The sequence below is a fragment of the Cynocephalus volans genome, chromosome 3 (assembly GCF_027409185.1).
Source record: "Cynocephalus volans isolate mCynVol1 chromosome 3, mCynVol1.pri, whole genome shotgun sequence".
Classification (NCBI taxonomy): domain Eukaryota; kingdom Metazoa; phylum Chordata; class Mammalia; order Dermoptera; family Cynocephalidae; genus Cynocephalus; species Cynocephalus volans.
The window spans coordinates 33,629,561-33,644,184 of record NC_084462.1 but is presented as its reverse complement, the minus strand read 5'-3'; the positions used below and the strand labels follow the sequence as shown (position 1 = coordinate 33,644,184).

The following is a 14,624-nucleotide window of genomic DNA, read 5'->3' as shown; positions in this document are numbered from 1 at the left end:
GGTGCTGGCAACCCCCTTGACAGAGTGTTCACACTTCCCTCTTCCTCACTGCCCTCCTCCTCACCCTCCCCTGCAGCAAGGGTTCCACTTGAAGAGCTGTAAATGGGGCAGTGATGTGATGTGACATAAAATGTTCAGAGCAGCACTGTTTGTCATAGTACAACACTGGAAAGTAATTAAATATTCAACAGTGGCACGGATAATACGATTTCATTTATTTAAAGTCCCCAAACAACTAAAACCAAACTGCATGGCATAAAGATGTATATTTAGGTGGTTAAACTTGGAAAACAAGGAAATGATTGTCAGAATAGTGACATTAGTGGTGACCTCTGAGAGTGAAGGTCGACTTAATCAGGAAGGAGACCCTGGAGGGTGTGGGAGCTGGCAATGCTCCATTTCCTGATTGGGTGGTGGTGATGTGGGTGTCTCCTTTATAGTCCTTCTTCAAACTATACATATATGGTTTTGTGCTTTTCTGTATCATATATTCCCAACTAAAAGGAAAATATGCATACTGTGCATGAAATAATACATATCATATTTAGGAGGATAGGGGATAAGATTAGAGGATTAAGTGAAGACTGTGTTCGTAATATTGTGTGTCATGAGCTGGGAGATGAGTACATGGGTTTTCATTTATTATTGTCTATAGTTGTTTATATGTCTAAAATATTTAAAATTAAAACTAAAAGAAGATGTGGAAAAGAAGATGGATGTTTTTGTTCCTGTTTTCATTTCCTTTATTACCGTTAAAAAATTTATTCAATAGGGGCCGGCCCGTGGCTCACTCGGGAGAGTACGGTGCTGATAACACCAAGGCCCCGGGTTCGGATCCCATATACGGATGGCCGGTTCGCTCACTGGCTGAGCGTGGTGCTCACAACACCAAGTCAAGGGTTAAGATCCCCTTACCGGTCATCTTAAAAAAAAAAAAAAAAAAAAAATTTATTCAATAAATTAAAATCAGGAGAGAAAATTTAAGAGCTGAATCAGCACTTTGAAGATGTGTCAGCAGTCAAAGCTTCTTTTGGAGAGGCGGGACGATGGCAGAAAACAGAATATAATCCAGTTTACTGACCTCAGATCTCAATGCCTGTAGGACTATTTGTTTAGTTGGTTCTTGGAGAAGTAAATCCCAGTGATATACCTGCCTGTGTTTTCAGAGAAGCCCCTACTGTTACTGAGACCCCAAAGGTCCATTTGCTCGTCACTCAATAGCCAATAATGAAGAGACGAGAGCTGGTGTAAGGAAAGGTAGCCTTTAATCAGGAAGCCAAAAGCCTGGGGAAATGGTGGACTTATGTCTCAGAGACCACCACCTCTCCCAGGTTTGCCAAAGGGTTTTATAGGGGTCTGTGGTGGGAAGCTGATTCATGGTGACCAAGAAAGGACGTGCAGACATGCTTGAATATTTCAGATAATCATCAAGGAAATTCCCGGGTTGCAGCTGACCAGCATTATACTTCATTCTCCGTGCGTTCAGTTCCTATTATTCTCACATAAGCTCAGGTTAGTAAGCTAGTAAAGAATGGCCATCTCAGTTAAAAATTTTTCTCTAATTATTTGTGTACAATGTGAGAGCAAGAGTCATTGTGCTCTGGTGATTAGCTGCAGACCATGTGGTTTGGGTTACAGGAGAGAAGAAGTTTTTAAATTCAAAGCTTTAACAAAATGAGTCACCTCTGTTCAGGCTGTACAATACCTTTGCATGTGTGTGTACCACCCATCCATCCTCAAAGGCTCCCTGGCCCTTCCTGCAGCTGTCCAGTGAGCTGGCCCAGAAGTCATTCCACTTGGGGTGGGATAGTTGCTGCCAGCAAACTGCCTTGCCTTCCCAGAAAGCCTGTTCCAACTCCGGCTGCTGACCTTGGATAGCTCTACCATCTGTAAACAAAACCACATGGGAAACTACATTCCTAAAGGAAATCCTCAGCAGAAACAGAAGATGAAAACTCCAACACATCCAGCAACATAAAACTGATTGCACATGGATTTTCACTCTCCTTCTACCTTTTGAGCCTCTGGGGCTCCCTTCCCACTTTTTTTTGTACAGTCTTTTTTTAGGGTGCTGGAATAACTGTCTCGCTAGAAGCCCCTTACTTCTGTGTTTTCTCGTATGGATTCCTAGGGGTGGGAGGCCATCTGGCAGCAAGAAAAAATGAAGGAAACCAGTCTCAGTAATTCCTTGTTGAGGTACTTAATGAGCCAACCTGGGTCTGCTCAGACTTCTTATATAAGACAAAATTCCCATATTATTTGAACCACTTTGGGTTGTGGTTCCTGCTGAAAAAAATCTTAATTGTTATAAGGCTAGAAAGAGGAAATTCTGTTACAGGTTTGCGTGTGTGTGTGGCTGGCTGGTACAGGGATCTGAACCTCCAACCCTGGTGTTTGAAGGCTGCTCTCTAACTAAAGGAGCTAACCAGCCAGCCTGTTATAGGTATTTTTGAGAAAGGCTAGAGCATGTAGTGACAGATAGGGCCTCAGGGGGCCTTCTTTAAGGCAGTACTACTCAGAGTGTGGTCCACGGACCTGCAGCACCAGAGTACCTGGGAGTTTGTTAGGAATGCAAATTCAAGGGCTTCACCCCAGACTGATCAAATCAAATTCTCTGTGGATGGGACTAGGTAGAATCTGTATTTTCTGTATCTGTGTTTTTGATGTTTTTGTGAAAAGTTTTAATCAGAAATTAAAAGTTCTGCAGTAGAAAGAAACAGGTGACAGTCTGGAAAAAAATACCGAGCTGGCTCAGTATTTTTAGTTGGTTAGAGTGGGGTGCTAATAACACCAAGGTCTAGGGTTTGATGCCTGTTACCAGCCAGCTGCCAAAAAAAAAAAAAAAAAAGATTCTCCTGGAAAAAATATTTGCAACATGTGTAAGAAAGGATCAACATACAGTGGATATAAACAACTACAAATCAGTAAGACAAAACAGATTTTTTAAATGAGCCAAGGATGAGGACAGGTATTTCAGAGAACAAATAATTTAAATGACCAAGAAAGCCACAAGGAAGATTTCAATCTCACCAGTAATTAGAAAAATGAAAAAGAAAGCAAGACAAAAGAATATGTGACCCTTTACATTCCTGAAAGTTATGAAATTTGATACTGTCCTAATAAGAAGCATTAGAAACATGAGGAACACAATGTTCTCACATATTATGAACTATGGGCCAGGTACTCTTGTAAATACTTTATATGGATTAACTCATTTTAACCCTGTAATACCTGATGAGGTAGGTATATCCCACTCTCACCATTCCATTTTACAGATGAGAAAACTCAGGTGTAGAACAGCTAAGTGATAAGTTCTAGGTCACAGCTAGCAGGTGGTCCAGTGCTAACACTTTTAAACATTACAAGGCCCATAAACTGGAATAGTCACTCCAGACAGCAATTAGAAATATCCATTAAAATTTGAAATGAAACAAATAAAAGATAAAATTTGAAATAAGTACACTCAGCAATTGACTTCAGAAACAACTTCACAAAAAGGCATTAACAAGGATGTGCTCTGTTGCACAGTTTGTAATAAAAAAAATTACCTAAATGTTCATCAGTAGGGTGAGAGTTAAATTATGGGACACACATCCTTTAGAGGACAGTACAGCGGGTCAGAAAGAAGGAGGTAAGTTGGCATGCACTAACAAAGAATGCAAAGACACTTTAAAGGGAAAAAACAGGAACAATAAATATTAGTATGATTCCTTTTCAAATAGCAACAAAAACAAATAACAAAAGACTATGTTTACACTGAAAATAAGATGTAGATTAAACTGATAACCCTGGTTCTTTCTGGAGGAAAGGTCATATATGAGTGTATTGGCCAAGGAGTCTTGACTTATCAATAATGCTTAGATTTTTGTTTACATTGTCTGTATTTATTTTGTATTATATATTTTTTTAATTTTTAAGATAATTATCATATACAGTTGTAAGAAGTAATGCAGGGAGAGCATAAATACTATTCACCTGGTTTCTCCTAATGGTAACATCGTGCATTAACTATGAAACAGTATCACAACCAGGAAATTGACACTGATATAACACTTATTCAGATTTACCAGATTACATACACTCCTTTGTGTGTGTGTTTACTTAACCTTATGCAATTTTATCATGTGTAAATTCATGTGCCTTCGTCTTAATCAAGATATGGAACAGTTCCATCTAGATACCCTTTTATAGCCACAGCCATATACCTCCAATCCCCACTCCAAACCCCTGGCAACCATTAATCTACTTAAATTTCAAAAGGTTACACAATGTATGATTCATTCACATAACATTCTTGCAGATAACAAAATTACAGAGATAGAATATATTTTTAAAAGTCACAGCCAATCCTCTCCAACCAAAACGGAATATATGTTTATGTTCCTTTATCAATTTTCAGATTAAATTGTACTCTCCCAACCTCCAATTGAGACAAATAATTTATTTTTTTCAAGTATCACTATGAACTGATGGAATCTTATATAGTTAATATTCAATCAGTTGCAGTCACTGGGCTTTGGATGCTCAAAATCTTAGGCCAATGAAGAGTCTCCACAAATTGGCTGCTATGTTCTGGGGCTGGATCATTTTCTTCTGTTTTTGGAAAATAGACGGCAACTGGGCTTCTCCGTCTTTGTGTGTCTTCTGGAGCTGCTCTAAATTATTCAGAAATCTGTCTCTGATCAAATGTGTCCCTAGAAATGCGGACACCAAATCCTGTAACTTCCTCCTCCTTCACATGATTTTCTCACTCCTGAGGAGTCGGGGCCTGATTTTCTGCAGACCCGCAGGAGGGCCTAAACGCCGCACTTTCTACTCCCGGAATCTGTGTTTTTTGTTTTTTTTTTTGTCTTTTTCGTGACCGGCACTCAGCCAGTGAGTGCACCGGCCATTCCTATATAGGATCCGAACCCGCGGCGGGAGCGTCGCCGCGCTGCTAGCGCAGCACGCTACCGAGTGCGCCACGGGCTCGCCCCCGGAATCTGTGTTTTAACAAGGTCCCCCCTCCTCCAGCGTTTGTTTGTTTTTTTCCCTTGGAGGCTGGGATGGGGGTCTGAACCCCGACCCTGACGCTCTAACCACTGAGTAACCGCGGTCCCTGCCCTCCGGCGGTGTTTTTGATGCAACTAAAGTTGAAGACGATGTGATTGGGGGCACTAGCTGATCTCTGACCTCCCCCAAGCTGTCTAATCCCCTAGGCCTCAGTTTCCTTTTCGGTCACAGCAAGGTGAGAGTCAGATGAGGAACTGGGTGTGAAAACGGTCTGAAGGAGCTGAAACCTGATTCCTAGCAGAGCCCTTGAGCTGACCCAGCCCCGCGGGGACGCAGGTGTGCGGCCCAGGCTGGAAGGGCCTGTCTCCACGCGTGTCCCGCTGCAGGAACCGTGGCGGCGGGGGTCGCCGTCAGTATCACCTGAACCCGGCGGCTCTATTTCGAGTTCTCTTTCTCGCATTCCTGCCTGAGCCCCTGGGGAAGGCCGCACACCCCGGCTGCGCCCGTGGCTTGAGTAGGGCCAGCCGCTGTCGCAATGCTGTCCCCCCCACGACCTCGGAGACCCCTGCCCTCGGCCCGCCACGCCCTCCAGGAGAGGATGCCGGCCCTCCCAGAGGAGACGCAGGCCCGCAGCGCCGGGACGAAGCCACAGCCCTGAGGCGTCCCGCAGCCGGATAGCGACGCAGTGGCGAGGGCGCGCCTGCTGCCAGCCGGCCACTCAGCGCAGGGCAGGCCCACAGGCCCGTTCGCGGCGGCCTGCGACTGGCCGAGCTTCCTGCCCATCAGGGTGGGGCCGGCGCGAGGCTCGGCCAATAGCAGGAGGCGACCGGGTCAGGCGCGCGCGGCGTCAGCGAGCGGTCGGCGCCGGGGAGCGGCAATCCGCGCCCCCCGCGCCCCGCCGCCGCCCGCAGCCGCGCCCGCCGCCCCGAGCCGGAGGCATGGTGGTAGTCACGGGGCGGGAGCCAGCCAGCCGTCGCCCGAGCGGCGCCATGTCCAGCTCCGAGGCCGAGGACGACTTCCTGGAGCCGGCCACCCCGACGGCCACGCAGGCGGGGCACGCGTTGCCGCTGCTGCCGCAGGAGGTGCCGGCGCGGGCGGTCGGGCGGGCGCCTGCGAGGGGACGGCCCCGTCCCTGCGTCCGCCTTTGCCCCCTGGAGGAGGGAGGTGGCCGGGAGTGTCTCCCGAGGGTCCCCGGAGGCCTCGGCGATGCCCGCGCCCGCCGTGCGGCCGCGGATTAGGGCGCCGTGCTCCCTGGCTCTCCGAAGGCGTGTGACACTGTCGTGTCAGCGCTCCAGAGGACCCTCCCAGGGGGCAGGAGGGGAAGCGGGCGTTGCCTCCCCGAGGAGGGGGATTAGGAGGTGGGATGAGGGCAGTGCCCGATCCGGGAGCCGGAGGTGCGGCGTCCCCGAGGGGGACGCAGCCCAGCGGGGTGGCTGGTGAGGCCACCAGGCCGCGAATAGTGCCCGTACCTCTCGTGGGAAGCTTGTGGAAATGAGCGAAATCCTACGAGTACTCCCTGCGATGAGGGGAAAAGAGCCATTAGAGACGCAGTGGTGCTATTTTCTGTCCATGTCATTGGGGAAACAGCGTGGTTTCGGGGAAAGGGCCCCAGCATGCCCCGGTGGGCGCCGGAGCCCTGGGTTCTGCGTTACCGCTTTCCTTGTCTGCTTCAGTGTCCTCATCTCCAGTATGGAGCACACACTTGGACTGGTGTGAAATATCCTGGGAAAAGGTTTGAAGAGTTCCGGAAATTATTATCACAAAACAATATTAGAGTCCTCGATATGCACACAGTAGTTTTAGAGGACCTACAGAGTAAGCAGGAGCGCTTCCCTGCCCTCTGAGTGCAGGAGAGGGCCGTGCCACCTGCGCAGAACTGCACACAGCTATTTCATTCATTCATTCATTCAGTGAGTTTTGGGTCTTTACAGTGAGCCAGGCACTCACTGCACAGACCCTGGGTGAGTTTTATTTAATGTGTTCATATCCTGCTTTATTTCACAAAGGATTTGAAAGCTGGGGAAAGGGACCGTCTAGATAAATACACATAGACTTTCACTGGAGCCAAAGAGATGTAATGTTGAAAAGCATGCGCTAGGATAAGATTTTAGTTGATTTGGAGGAAGTTTGTGGGAAAATGAGAGAGAACTGGCCTTTTTTTCCAGATGCAGTTTGGTGGAAACCACAAGCAGCGAAAGACATCCAAAAAACAAACACCCTGAGCATTTTAGGAGGAACGTGGAGCTTCCCAGGGCAAATCCGTATTATCATTTTCCTGTTCCTCACCCAGCCCTTGCCTGCAGAACCTGAACTGGACTGGGGCTAGTCTTCTCACACTGCAGTTTGGGGGCTTAGGGGGGTTCCTGGAAGCAGGCAGCAAACATCTTTTGAGCTCTGCCCAGGCAGCCCCGTGGGGCAAACAAGGTGCTTCCCTGCCCTCAGGAAGCTTGGGGTCTACAAGAGCGGGTTGGCAGAAGAAAATAATTGCTCATCTGTTGTGCTAGGTGCTGTAACAGAGGGGAGTGTGACAAACAGTGAAGGCACAGTGGAGGAGTGTGTGCTTAACTCTGTCTTGGGGGCAGGTGAGGGACAACAGAGCAGAAATGCTCACAGAGGAGGGGACTTGAGTAGACGCTTTTAGGATGCGTGGATGCTGCTAGCCTCTATGGTGCTTTGGTGTGAATTGGAAGAAGGGCACACCGCTGGATTAGCAGACCATTCTCATCCGGGTGCCCGTATGCAGTGGACGACCTACACCATCTTATGGGGCGATTTCATTTGCTAGCGGGACAGAGGGTGAGGGGCGTGGTAAGAGTGCTCTGGGCAGAGAAGACAGCATGAGCAAAGATACAAGACGATGAATTCAGGAAGTGGAAGGAGGACAGTGAAGGGTTGAACTCTTGAGCAGAGATGGTGAGATTGGATTGGAGGATTTTTTGCGGGGGGCAGCTGGCTGAGAGATGGTGGGATTGGGGTGGAGAGACCTGATTTAAGAGCTCTTGGGTGGAACGGACTTGGCAATTGATGAGTGTGGGCAAGAGGGAGGAGAGAGAAGAAAGTGTTCAGAGGGACCCCTGGGCCTGGGTGACTGAGCGGTGTGGCACTAAATAGCCCCTGCTCTTGTTCCCCTGCCTGCCTGAGACCTCGGGGTTCCTTTCCAGTTTCCTGAGGTTGTCCCCCTTAATATCGGAGGGGCCTACTTCACCACGCGCCTGTCCACCCTGCGGCGCTACGAAGACACCATGCTGGCAGCCATGTTCAGCGGGCGGCACTGCATCCCCACGGACGCTGAGGGCCGGTACTTCATTGACCGAGATGGCACACACTTTGGGTATGTCTCTTCCTCTACAATCAGCTTGGTAGTCCTAGCAAGTGAGTAGCCTGGGCTAGGATGATGGGCTTTGGCATCTTCTGTAGTACCTAGAAGAGGAGATAACACATTGATGGAATTCAATAAATGTGCCTATTGAATTGGATCAAAATTCTTAGTTTCTTTTCCAAAAGAGAAGAGGACAGCTAGAGAAATTCCAGGTAACACACGCTGGCTGAGTGTGTTTAAAACAAATGAAAAAGGTGAGAGAACGGTGGACGTAGTGTTGCCGTCCTTTATTTTGCCAAGAAAAGTCTTTTAAAAAAAAACAAAACCTTCTGTTGTTACTGTCATTTATTTTTTTATTATTTTTTTTTTTAAAAGATGACCGGTAAGGGGATCTTAACCCTTGACTTGGTGTTGTCAGCACCACGCTCAGCCAGTGAGTGAACCAGTGATCCGTATATGGGATCCGAACCCGGGGCCTTGGTGTTATCAGCACCGCACTCTCCCGAGTGAGCCACGGGCCGGCCTGTTACTGTCATTTAAAAACATGTAAAAACAAAATCTCAACGAAAAAAAAAAAGATATTCCTTCCCAAGAAAAGACAACTTAACACATAAATGATTTAAAGACTTTATGTCTCAGTTTCCTTATTTGTGAAATGAAAAATGATGATAGCTTCCTTGCTGGCCTGTCAATGAGAATTAAATAAAGAGCCTTGGTGTGATCCCTGGTCAGGTCTTTTTTAGAGTGTGTGGCTGGAGCTCTTTGCTCCTTCAGTCTAACTTTGGAGGTGACTAGAGAGCTGACATGGTCCTTGACCTTGAGCCAAATGAGTAGGGAGGCAGAAACTCTCCAACCACATCTCTGTGCTGGCCTGCAAGTAGGATTGTTCACACTGGGGGAAGGATCACTTTTATCCTCAGAATGGAGTCACTGGTAAAATAATTTGCACTGAAACATGTGGGTTTTTCCAGTGGGCTGTTAGCTGCTTCCAGTGCTGAGACAATGAAGTGTCACACTGCTGTGCAGAACTATAAAAAGAGTTTTGTTTGCAAGCTGTTTGGGGGCAGAAAGTGCTTTTGCTGGAACCTGGACCATTGTGGGTGTGGGCTTAGTGTCAGCCGTGTCTAGATCTGAGCCTCTGGCAGTTGTGGCTGTCTGAGAAAAGCTGTTCCTTAACTTCGGTGGGCTCATGGGACCCTTTTGGACCCCATTTATAAAATGGGGATGAGATAGCACTCACCCCACAATGTTATTGAAGGGATTAAATGGGTAACACATGAACAGTGGCTGCCACAGATTAATACTAGTGAGCATAAGCTGGTATGTTGCAGGTGTGGACTGCTTACTGAAGCAGCAGCTGGACTTTGGGTTACTCACTCCCTTCCCACACTTACCAGTGATGGGTCTGGTTGCCCTTAGCACCAAAGAATCTGAAAAGAGAATTACAAAGACTGAATTTTTATTTTAAGAAAATACAGTATGTGAATTTATTCCGTTCTGGAACCAGTTTGTTCAGACAGTAGAGTTAGGGTCATCTCCATTTAGCTACAGAATAATACTGATGGCAAGCATGTGGGACAGCTAGAACTCTTCCACATTGCTGGTGGGAGTGAAAATGCTACAACCACTTTGTTAAACGTGCGCTGACCCTGTGACTGAACAATTCTTATGTTTACCCAAGAGAAGTTGGTGTTTATGTCCAGAAAAGGCCTCAGGTAGGCATGTTCATTGCAGCTTTACTCAGAATAGCAGAAAACTGGAGACAGCCCAAGTACTCATCAGTAGGAGAAGGGGTAATATACGATAGTCTATTTATACGGTGGTAGCAATAAGTGATAATAATATATAAGTATGTTTTGTATACTTATAATAAAAAGAAACAAACTACTGTTATATGTACCCACAACATGGTGGATAAATCTCAAAAACATGTTGAGAGAAAGAAGCCAGGTACAAAAGAGAAAGTACAGTACTGTGTGATTCTATGTGTATGAATTTTGTTGTTGTTTTTGTTTTTTGGCAGCTGGCTGGTACGGGGATCCAAACCCTTGACCTTGGCGTTACAACACCATGCTCTAACCATATATGAATTTTAAGAGAAGGCAAAACTAATCCTTGTTGATAGAAGGAGAAGGCCAAGTAATTACCTATGTAGGGATTATCTGGGAAGGTGCACAAGGAACCTCAAGGAGATGGAAATGTTCTCTGTCTTGAACTTAGGTGGTGGTTGTGTGGGTATTATTTGTGCTTAGAAAAAAATTGAGCTGTATAATTAAGATTTATACATTGAAAATTAATTATATCTCAGTTTAAAAACTGTGTATATGTATGGGCTAAGTGTTATATCTTTGCATTATACCAATATATACCTAATAATAGTACAGTAATTGTAATAGTAATAATAATGATGTTGATAATAGCAACTAGTAACACATACTGAGGACATTCCATGCCAGAAATTTTCTATGCACTTTTCATATATTAACTCATTTAATTACGTAATAACATTTTGTGGTAGTTTTATTATTTTTTCCCATGTTGTAAATGAGGAAACTCGGGCACAGAGAGGTGAAATTCACTTACCCAGGGCTACTCAGCTGGCAGTCTGGTTCCAGATCCTGTGCTCTAACCATGCCGTCTTTCCTTCCTGCTCAGAGACGTGCTGAATTTCCTGCGCTCGGGGGACCTGCCGCCCCGGGAACGTGTGCGGGCCGTTTACAAGGAGGCCCAGTACTATGCCATCGGGCCCCTCCTAGAGCAGCTGGAGGACATGCAGCCACTGAAGGGCGAGAAGGTGCGCCAGGCATTCCTGGGCCTCATGCCCTACTACAAAGGTGAGGGTCGCTGCCAGGACAGCCAGGTGTGGGGGGGAGGTTGCAAGGCCCCTGCCAGGGCCTTGGTCTCCACTAGAACAGGTGGGTCCAAGGTACATCCAGGTACTCAAGATGGGAGAGGATGTCCTGCCTCCCAGTCACACCAGGAAGATTCAGGTTAAGGTGGGCCCACCTTGCTGTAGCAAGCAGGCAGCAGATCGTGTTTCAGAAGTCTTTGTGCTGTGGAGAACTGTCACCCTTGTTTAAGTTGGCACCCTTCACAGGCCCACTGAATCCCTCCTCAGGACACCTGTCTTCTCCTTCCCATGTCCTGCCATCACTAGGACCCTGTGCACCCTCCCACCCTCGTCCCACCCTCCGCTCCAGTGATGCGTGCTATGTTCATGCCCACAGACCATTTGGAGCGGATTGTGGAGATTGCCCGGCTGCGTGCAGTACAACGGAAGGCCCGCTTTGCCAAGCTCAAGGTCTGTGTCTTCAAGGAGGAGATGCCCATCACCCCCTATGAGTGCCCGCTACTCAACTCCTTGCGCTTTGAGCGGAGCGAGAGTGACGGGCAGCTCTTTGAGCACCACTGTGAGGTGGATGTGTCCTTCGGGCCCTGGGAGGCCGTGGCTGATGTGTACGACCTGCTGCACTGCCTGGTCACAGACCTGTCGGCCCAGGGCCTTGCCGTGGACCACCAGTGCATTGGGGTGTGCGACAAGCACCTCGTCAACCACTACTACTGCAAGCGCCCCATCTACGAGTTCAAGATCACATGGTGGTGAGTAACCTCATCAGCAGAGTCCCATCAGGGAAGGCGTCTGTCCCCCTCGGTGGCTCTGGGAGTAAGATCCCTGGAGGGGCTGCCAGCTGCCCCAGAACCTGCCGAGGTGAGGACGAGTCCTGAGCTCCAGTCTCCCGCTGCACCTCAGGGTCAGGCTCAGGGCTTCTGGCCCATGGGGACTTGAACCTGCACTCCCCTGGCCTTTTCTCGGGGCATGGCAGTCTTTACGTGAGGCTGATGGAGGCTAGCTAGGGCCTGACCAAGAATTCTAGAGAGGTATGTCACCTTCCTGACCTTGCAGGAGGGTTTCTGCCCATTTTAGAGCCCCGTTACCCAGCTGATGTAGGCACAGTCACTTCGTCAGCCCTGCTCAGGCATCCTTGTTTGTGCCCCAGTGTGTCAGTATGAACATAGAGGATGATGAGAATTAACCCACATAGCCACCCCACAGCCCCTGGCTGAAGAAGAAGGAACGTCTTCTCTCCCGGTGCACCCCTCCCCCATCCCCAAGAGTAACCCCTCACCTTGTGTTAGGATGTGGAGAGACTCCTCTTTTCCTTCTGAAACATGTTCTTCACCACCTTTTGGAGATTTAACCATAGTTGCCAAAGCCACGTACCAGGTTGGCCTTAGAAAACCACAATGTTTACAGCCCTGTCTTAGGGCCTTGGCTGCTCCTACCTTCCACCAACTTTCCTTGCTTGCAGGATTATCTTCTCACAGGGCTGGAATGCAGAGTTCAAAGGCTCCTTTTGAAGATTCTCTAAGTCATGCAGGCAAGATGCCTAGGTCTTCCTTTATCTCTGAAATGTAACATCCTTTGTAGAGGCTGGAGCACCTACTTGGGTACTGTTTTGTGTTAGGATCCAATTTGTGGTGGACTTCTTTGGAAGGGAATCCTCTCTTTAAACCGCATTGCTTTATCCTGCTAATGTTCTCCCAGGACAGTGTCTGTTCTGGAGAAGTACAGAAGGGCTGAGTGACAGGCACAGCTACCCTAGGAGCTACAGGAAGACAGCAGCAGCCCCCGCCATGTTTTGCTCCCCAAAACAGGAGGAGCAAGATGTGCAGGCGCTGTTAGCACAGCGTGCCTTCCTGCTCTGCCTGCAGCCTGGGCGCGAGTCGGGTGTGGACGCGCATCTCCTAGGGAAGAGCCTGCCGCAGTGCCCACCCAAGTGCAGCACTTCTGCGCCAAGGGCTCTTCTCTGTACTCAGGATCGTGTTCTTGGAGGGAGGTTTTGTCTATGTAAAGAATTGGTGAGCACAGCAGCATTGGTCTCAGTCTTACAGGACCAGACAGGTGAGGTGGGGCAAGGGGAGCTGAAGACGTCTGTCCTCCTGGGGAAGGGAAGGCCAGCTCTGGGACCTTGACCAAATTCCTTCATGTGTGGAAAGAGATTCCAGGGCCATGTTGCGCCCCTATCGCACTCTCGTGGGTGGAACAGAGGTGGGGCTGATTGAAGAGGAAAAGACAGTCAATTCATGTTCTGAGACACATGCTGTCCCTCCTGCTGTCCTACACACGCGGATGGCCTCCCTTCTGGAGCCAACATCCCTGCTTGGAGCTGCACCCAACAGTGTGTTCTTGCCTAGTTCTAACAGGAAAGTCCTTCATTTAAACTGCTCTGATTGGTGGTACCTACGACCTAGGACCTGTTTGGTTTTTGACAAGGAGTGAGGCACGCAATGCAGGAGGAAGTCCATATGAGTAGAGAGCAGATCATTAAGCCCAGAGCTTCCGGTAATCCAGCTTTGTCCCCTTCTCCTGCCACCCCTGCCCCAAAGCATCACAGTGCTTGGTTATTTAGAATCCATCCCTGCAAGACAGGAAGAAACTGGTTTGTTCAAAAACAGGCCCTGAAGCCTTGCTTGGGATTGCAGGGATGCTAGAGGACACTGCTCTTGTGTCTTTTGCTGGAGATGCCCCTGTTTCTGTGTCCCCCAAGTTGTCCTCACAGTGGTATGTCCTGTGCCTTTGTGCTCTGGGCCAGGAGAGCAGGCAGAGAAGGGATGCTGGGCCAGTGTAGAGCTCTTTCTAAACAGAGGAAAAGAACTCAGTGGCCTAGTGTGGCCATTCTCTGACAAGAGGCCAAAGCCAGGTTGAAAATTGCTGTTAGATGTGGTGATTTATGGTAATGGCCTCCATGATCGGGGTCATCTCTATGGAAGTGACTTCTCCCAGACTGATCCCTTTGCACCTCTGAATGGCCAGGTGCAGAGCATGAGAAGGGTTGGTTGTGGAAGGAGAGCTCCAAAGGATGAAAGCTTCTCCCTGATCAAAAAGAAGTATGTTTTCATAGAATTCTTGTGTATGTCAATAATGCCTCCCACCTAGACAAGGGACTAGATTCATCTGGCCTTGAGGCAGGCCAGTAGTTACTGATGAGTCAGACCAGAGTGTCTGCCTTTGGGGCTTCCCTTTTGTTTGACTGTGGGTGCCTTTTCTCCTGGGTGCCATACATGCTGGTTGGAAAGGTGAAAGGTTTAGGAGATAGGACCATGTGGTGCGATGCTAGCCACAACAAAATTCATTAAATATGAAAAATCTAATAGCAACAAAAAAGTCTGAAACAAGCCCACACTGAAACACATCCTATCCCAGTGGGAGGAATTCTTGTGGTAATGCTCTGCCTACGAGAAAGGAGTCATCACTGTCCCCCCTCCTACCTCTGCCTAGCTCGCCAGGCTGCCCAGGGCTTACCATGCAGAA

General features: G+C 48.2%; 1 protein-coding gene across 1 annotated transcript; it reads left to right on the top strand.

Moving 5' to 3' along the window:
• The first annotated feature begins 5,859 nt into the window (after positions 1-5,859).
• KCTD7 (potassium channel tetramerization domain containing 7) lies at positions 5,860-13,180 on the top strand. The gene is made up of 5 exons (XM_063091504.1): positions 5,860-6,074; positions 8,154-8,323; positions 10,967-11,145; positions 11,539-11,911; positions 12,622-13,180. The coding sequence occupies exons 1-5, from the start codon at positions 5,931-5,933 to the stop codon at positions 12,668-12,670; spliced, it is 915 nt and encodes a 304-aa protein (XP_062947574.1). The 5' UTR covers positions 5,860-5,930; the 3' UTR covers positions 12,671-13,180.
• Positions 13,181-14,624: the final 1,444 nt, after the last annotated feature.

Excerpts from the sequence above, each read along its gene's own strand:
- KCTD7 (XM_063091504.1), top strand. The coding sequence starts at position 5,931 with ATGGTGGTAGTCACGGGGCGGGAGCCAGCCAGCCGTCGCCCGAGCGGC. Across the intron at positions 6,075-8,153 it reads TGCCGCTGCTGCCGCAGGAG|TTTCCTGAGGTTGTCCCCCT; the intron begins GTGCCGGCGCGG and ends GTTCCTTTCCAG. Across the intron at positions 11,912-12,621 it reads GAGTTCAAGATCACATGGTG|GATTATCTTCTCACAGGGCT; the intron begins GTGAGTAACCTC and ends CCTTGCTTGCAG.